Source organism: Apus apus, chromosome 2, assembly GCF_020740795.1.
Source record: "Apus apus isolate bApuApu2 chromosome 2, bApuApu2.pri.cur, whole genome shotgun sequence".
NCBI classification, from domain to species: domain Eukaryota; kingdom Metazoa; phylum Chordata; class Aves; order Apodiformes; family Apodidae; genus Apus; species Apus apus.
The window spans coordinates 31,470,488-31,478,153 of record NC_067283.1 but is presented as its reverse complement, the minus strand read 5'-3'; the positions used below and the strand labels follow the sequence as shown (position 1 = coordinate 31,478,153).

General features: G+C 38.2%; 1 protein-coding gene across 1 annotated transcript in view; it reads right to left on the bottom strand.

Moving 5' to 3' along the window:
• Positions 1-483: 483 nt before the first annotated feature.
• HDAC9 (histone deacetylase 9) overlaps positions 484-7,666 on the bottom strand; it is a 286,192-nt gene continuing 279,009 nt past the window's right edge. The window contains exon 25 of the mRNA XM_051609619.1: positions 484-6,973. Within this exon, the coding sequence (XP_051465579.1) occupies positions 6,934-6,973 (40 nt within the window). The 3' untranslated portion in view covers positions 484-6,933. The remainder of the gene's footprint in view (positions 6,974-7,666) is intronic.

The window sequence follows — 7,666 nt, the reverse complement described above, 5'->3', positions numbered from 1 at the left end:
AACTACAAGTTTTACAGCAGCAGAGCTGGCGTGATACCACGGTCCAGAGTATTGCTGCAGCGTGCTGGGTATTCCCCACCTCCCACAAAGTAGAGGCCTTACAGCTTTCAAAACAGTGCATGTACTATTTAAATTGTTTCCCTGGGAGGAGAATTATGTGTTCTGCAACGCCTCAGGACAATGAGCCAAAGGAACTATAGAATATGAGCTTGGTGTTAAAGCTGGAGCTCTGCAATGCTCTGCTTTGTGTGCATTTTAGCCTGCTATGTAACATTTCTTTTACATTAACTTTTGTGGTTCCTTTTTTATGCACTCCAGCTTCACCATGTTCCACCCTTTATATTTTAACAGTCAGATTCCTATGATCCAACCAGGGTGGCATGTTCAAAGCTCCACTTCTCTTTAGTGCCAATTTAAAAACCAAACCAAAACAACCAAAAAACACATGCAAAAAACCCCCACAACTCAGCATATCGAACCAGCTTACTTCAAATAACTTTTATTAACACTAGGACAAGACTATAGCCAAAGAATTATACAAAACACAAAACAAAAGAGATTGTAACAGCTTAGTTAAAGAACATTTCACGCCAACCCAATGCTCAAATATCTATAATCAACAAAGTTTTGGAGCACAATATTACTCAACATTACTCATTGGATGCTTTCAGATACAAAAATGTATCAGGTATAATAAGAATAATCCACAGGTACCTTTTACTCTTATGGAAATATTACTATTGACCTTTAAAAATTCTGCCTACTGATGCTTTAACCCTTAGAAACTGATGTGCCTGGGAAGACAAATTACGGATAAACTTTTAGTACTCTGAGCAAACAGACCACTTTTTATCATAGAAACAGATAGCAACGTCAATTTCTCAAGAAAAAAAATAGACATTTCAGCTGTGCATCTCTAGACCAAAAAGTCAGTGTTGTAAAAACCCATGGCAATGAATTTGCTTTGAAAGCTTTAGGCATGACTTCTCCAGGTATTGCTTTATGCTTTCCTACTGCATCATGGAATATTAAGCCAATCGAGTAATTTCAAATAGCAGTAAATTAAGCAAGTAAAAGACATAAATATTAACATGTTCCCATAACACATTATGTATCCATCCTCCTGAAGCCCACTGAAGTCAATAGAATATCTCCACTGGTGTCAATGCTCTTTCAGACAGACGTTTCTAGAAGCAGAAATGGCAATTTGTATTAGAAATAGGGATGTGTGGCCAAGTTCAGATCTGTATCTGCCCTTTTTGAAAGTCTGTGTGTGGCTGAGCACAAAGTTAAGGTTTCTTCTCCAGCTGCCTTCCGGATTTTACCCAAAGCCTGTCAGAGAAGGGATTTCAGTGCTCTTTGAATCAGGGCACCCTACTGCTCTGCCATTGCCAATGTGCCTCTGGCTATGCAGGCCTGCCATTGGGAAGAGGATTATGTGTGGAGATCTCAGCACAGAATCACTCTCACTGCACAGTACCAGTGCCACTGGTTTCATGTGTTCATTGCATTTAGACCTTTCACACAGGAGCATGTCTCCCTTAGAAATTACAGCACAACTCACAGTGTACTAATTAGCATTCAAACCTTGATGGTGCAGTATAATTTATATTTTGCTATAAACTCTTCTAACATGCTGAACCACAGAGCATGGCACTAGAGCAGGATGAATGATTGTGCAGGAGAGATACAATTAGGAGTTGCTGGAATGTCCTTTCTGGTCTTCACTCTCTGTGGTGTGTTATTTGCTAGATACTAAAACTAAGCTAGTAACGAGATGTCATGGGACAAAAACCTTTTGGATCAAGTGAAAATATTACATTGTTAAAATCAAAATGGGTCCCTTTTGAGGTTAGAGAGGAATGTGAGTTTCACAATTTCTTTTTTTAACAATCAGCAGACAGCCAGCTAAATCATACTCATAAAATACCACTTCAGTTTGGATCTGTCACAAAAATGAAGCATTTAATTGCTGCTAGAAGTGACAAAGATAAGCTATTCTCATTCCCACACCAAGGACAGGGGCATCTTTCAGAAAAGACACATTTTTGTGGTGCTTTTCTATGTTACAAGGGTGAATTTAATGATAGGTAAAAAACCAAAGCAAGTGACATTACAAAATAAAAGCTTAAGAATCAAAACTCCTCAAAATCCAGGATAAAAATCAGGTAGCTGAAAGGTGATTTAAGATAAATTCTTTCTCAGCAGGTCCCCCCCACTACCCTCCATGTATATGTTCTGGTTTACTTCCATATGGAGTCTGTAAAAAAAAAAAAAAAGTACAATGGTTCACAAAGCTCTGTTGTGACCTTTTAAAATAGAACAACAGTGCAATGCTACACTTCTGGAAAGGCCACTATTAAAATTTTAAAAAAAATAAAATATAAAAATGTGCCCTATCAGTCATGTTATGAAGTGTCTGTCGGGGGCTGGTAGTTTCTTAGGCAAATGCACAGCACATATGGCAGGGCAGCACACCTGGCTGCTGCTGCTGCTTAGGACAAAAACAATTGTACAGCAAGGTTCATGGCTGCATGGATGTGTGTGTGCTTGTGGGGCAGAAGGGTCATTTCCCAAAGAATAAATGCTCGCTGGGCACCTCGTTTCCCCTGCAAGCTGATAGAAGTTAGTTGTCTCCCAGCCATTCGTGCCTTTGGAAAAGTTCCCTCTAATTCTTCATCCCAGACACATTGCCCTGAAAGTGTCCTGCTGTCTGTCTACACAAATTAGTCAGTCTCCACATTCTTGTGCTCTACAGGACCTCTGGTGTTGGCTGCAGCAAAACCTTTCTAATATTTCATCTCCAGTTATGTCTCTCGGCTTTTTAGGGAGGTTACACTTAGATAAGACACCAACTCAAATACCATATACTCCAGAGAGGGATTAATTTTGCCACTTTCATTCAGCTGGCAGCATGCTGTTAAATTTTGCAAAGTAAAGAAACAACCACCTTTATTTGCATAACAGCTGTTTATATTTTCTTTTTCTTTTATGATGTTTATTTAAGATAGCTTAATGATTTTCTTTTCCTCAGATTCTCTTGCCTGGAATTAGTTACTTCATTTTCACTGAAACTAAAATTAGGAAGGTACATAATTAAAAAAGGGACTAATTCTGTCATCTTTACACTGGCAAAATTCCCATGAACTCTGATTACCCACTAGGAATTCTGCCTGAAGAAGTATAGTATAATCAAGAACTTCATTGCTGCAGATTATATTAAAGCCAAATGAGCAGATACAGAATTCCTGCAAACAAACTCCAAAAAATGAAGTGCAAGACACTCTTACGTTTTAGCAGTTTTAAATTTTACTGTTCATCATTGTTCCAACTCCAGCACAGGTAAAAGCATTAAGCTGGATGAAAATAATATTTTTTAAAAAAATATATATGTCCTGAGTAATATAACTTTTTTGTTTTTTAGTTTTTTAGTTTTTGGTTTCTCTTTTTTAGTTTTCAGTCTAAGGACCTAAGAATACAAGAAAAATACAATAACACAAGAAAAGCCCCACTGAGCTCAATATGTAGTCCTTAACGTTAGGGAAGAATATGAGCTGAAGCAAGCATTTTAGTGGTACTTGCTGGCAAGACATCTCTCATTCTGGAGGCTGATGGCTTAGAGACACCTTGATCCAGAGGCAGAGTCAAATCCCTGCATGCTTCTCCTGCAAGGCAAGGATTTGCTACTAATTGCAATGGCATCGTGGGGGTGGCGGTGCTTTGGGATCTCCTCCTGCCCAGCTGCCATCCCCATGCCAGCAGCACCAGGCAGAGGGTCACCCTGGCTCCCAGGTCTCTCTGCCACCTCCTCAGCTTCACCTTCTCTGTGGGATCACTCAGAGAAACTACCATTTATTCCCCTCTTGTTTATCCATTTCAGCTCATTTTTGGAAGTAATTTAAGATCAGATGTAGAAGTACTGGCAGCCACCCTGAAATATCTGGGACTTCATTTTCAGAGGTATCAATCTCCTTAGTGCTTAGCTAAGGTCCATGGGAGACAGGAGACTGTGACGTCTCTTTAGAAACAGCTGCTAAGCCTATGAACATTAGAAACAGGGGAACATGTAATTTGTGAATCTTTCTGAAATTCTTGGAATTTGTTGTTGAATCCAGCTAAAACTGGGCATTTTTAAGAGAGTCTATGTGAATATTTCCCTAGAAGTATGTCTGAAATTGCTGGGAGATATTTTTACTGTAATCCATGGGGAGCTATTGATTGTAATAAAAAATACTGTGAGAAGAAAACAGCAGCAAGTGAAACTGCCCTCTCAGAAAGCCCTGATCTGCTTTGAAGGAAGTGTTGATATTCACCATAAGCCTCGACCGTTTCCCAGAGGGCCGTACAGTGCCTCGTAATGACATAATCAAAAAGTAATGGTGTTCTGGACTTAAAGGAAAAAAAAAACAAAAAAAAAGAAAGCAGGGTCTGATTCATCTCCCATTTAAATCAAAGAGGATTTTGCTATTGACTTCAGTGAGAACAAAGTTCTGGACACAATCTGTGCACAGTTTATTTGCACATTTGCTTATCCCAATGATCCGAACCCTAACCAACAGACTGTCTAAGATATCTGTCTGGGAGTATGCCTATACAAATGCATGAGTGTGAGTTTATAATGTGGTTTAATGCAAATTATTCTGGCATTTTAAAAGCATTTCCAGCTACAAAGGACAGCTTTAGCTGATTTCCACCCCAGAATATAGACTTCAATTGGTAAAGTTTGTAACTTACGTTTCAGGCTGCAATTCATATCCAATTTCATGCAAGCTAAGATTCAAAATTTTCTTACTATCCACTGAATTAAAATTTTTCAGCCATTTTTTAAAAATGTGAAAAGCTCCACAAATTACCCAACTCATCAACTATAGTCCTTGGTTTCCTTGAAGGGAAACTTCTTTGATGACCACAAGAAAATTACAGTAAATAGCAACCAAGATTGCCATCACAAGTCTGCTGAAAATTCAGGATGAACTCCTGATTGCCTTAGTCATGTGAGCAACCTCTTCAGAAGGGCTCAAAGTCAAGCAAGGTGGTTTACACCAGGAGTTAATTTAGCCTGCTGGGACTCTTTGCATTACTGAAATGAGCATGATTTTGGCTTGTAAATGGGGGGTAGAATTTTATTTCACTTTCTGAGGGGCATACATACATTTCAGAATAAAAGTTTACTTCACCTTATAGGAAATGACATTCCTTTTTTAGATTTTCCTTTTCAAAGCATGCCTCAGATTTCTAACTTGTAGCAAAGAGCTTTTGCATAAGTAATAAAAGTCTTTAAAATTAAAATGCTAATCGTAAACAAACCCAAATGCATGAAAGATAGTCTGACTGCATAACAAAAGAGAATTATATAATTCTATTTGAGTGAAATCTTTCATCTTTGATTTACAGGTTTGAGTCTGCCTATAACTGAAACCATATTGTTCCATATCTTTCATATCATGGCCTTCCCCAAAATCTTGTTTTAATTAAGGTTCCTTTCAGACTTCAGAATAAAAAGCATGACAGTCTTCACTTATGGCTTTAATATATCTTTTGAGTTTGGAAAATATATAAAAATGAACATCACTTGCTTTTAAAAGCTGAGCAAGCTATCAAATACTGCAAGTCAAATACTTCAAGGTATCTCCCAGGGTTCATTAGGTGAGAAAGTTGTAAGCAAAAATAAAAGTTGCTGTAGCAGAGTTTTGTTCATTTGAAGTGGTCTTACATCCATGCCCTATCTCTTTCTCTGACGGTAAGGCAACACGTGTAACAGTTTAAGCGTTCATTATCAGCTAAAGGCACAACTCTATGTTACGTTCTCAAACATGGAATTAAACAGCTAAAGTCACATTGCAGGGAGATCTCGCTGCACTTTGGGGATCTAAAATAAAGCCTAAACCCTTTGAAGCTTCTTAAGCAACATCAGTTCTCTTGGTGCAGGACTACATAAAAGAATCAGTTTGTATTCACATGATGACCTGTAAAAAACACCCCCAGCACAACCGCCACAGAAACACCTGAGCTTCAAACGAGCTGCACGCAGTTATTGAAGATCGCTGCTCTTAGAGTCCGGACGCAGAAACATTTCAGAACAAACTAAAAGCACATTTGAAAAGCCATCCATTTTTCAGAGACTACTTGATCTCTGCTGCACATCTGGTGAGAACTACTGTCAACTATGGAGGGTACAGCGCTTTTTTTAAAAGGCAGAAGATCGCTCGCTTTAGAGAGTCATGAACGTGTTTTTAATGATAGAAAAGATTAGACAAAATGGGGGGAATAGCTGGGAAATGGGAAAAGAAAATAAAGCACCACCAAGCACAGTACTTAGGGGAATTTATAGTACAATAAGAAGTGTTTTCCCTTCAGCTAAAATCCCTCAGTGTAATTTACACACCTTTCACTTATTCAGCTGAGAACTGGGGTTCTTTAACTGGGGTTAAAAAATGGCACATAAAATAATTAATTTTTTTTTTCATTATGCAGAGCAAAGAAAAAAATATTCTATTAACAATTTAACACAGTATGAAAAAAAATTACCCAGTAAAAAGTGTCAGAAAGTGATTCATGGAGTTTACCGAGTATTTTGCTGGCTGTTGCAACTCCGGTATCTATAATCTATCCTGTAGAATTTTGCAATACTCTATTTCACAATTTTTGTTGGTGAGTGGGTCAAACAGCATCTAAAAAGCATGCTCCAGGCTCTTTCTCCCAAGCCCATTTTAGTGTAACTCTAGAATTGTAGCGGTTACATTTAAGGAATCTTTAGGGCCCTTTCAAGTCCATCCAAAGAACAAGTGAAGCTGCTATTCAGAGTTACGTGCCCAGTGTTTATGTTCCATCTGATCTGTGCCACCCAAGCAGCAGACAAGACATGTCTGAGGGTGCTTTGGGGGGATACACAATGATGTCACCCACAGGAAATATCAGGGAGAACTTGGCACTTCACAAGGCTGGCTCTTCTTCCATGGGCTCGCCAGCAGCTCTGTAAAAATAAACAGGCAATCAGAATACGGCACAAGAGTACACAATGACATTGTAGATTTTCATGCATAATCAAAGCTGATTTTTCAGCTCTCTCTGATGTTTATTTGTGTTATTCAGTTATCCATAAATAGAGTTTCTTTCCTAGGAAGTATAAACAAATGTCAAGTGGAAAAACATTTTAGATCCAAGCAATCACTGAAAACGTTCCTGTTTATATTAAAATATGTCAGAATATTTTATAACTTTTTCTCCAGAAATGTACATGCTTTGTGTCAACAGAGTCAAATAATTTCATGAAAAAAATAGCTGTGATACTTTTCTTTTACAAGCTCTGGCAACTAAAAATACATGCATTTATTATTTCAAGCGGGCCCATGCTATTAAACTGAAAAAGTTCACTAGTAGCCAAGTAGTTAGCAGTGTTTCTTCTGGGGTTGTTCTTCAGTCCTCTGATTTTCTGTGCTTTCACAAATCCATTGCCTGCCTGCAGCTTTTGAGATCAAATTCTGAACTCAAGCTGCAGATTGCTGTCATAAAGAAAGTATCTATTAATAATATCAGATTAGATTATACATATAGCTTTTATTTGAAGGCCTCAGGGAAATATTTAGCTTAGGCAAGACAAGCTCTTTAAAACATCCAGTAAGAAAGCAGTGGAGACGTATGCTGAGCTGGTGTAAAGTGTCTTAGT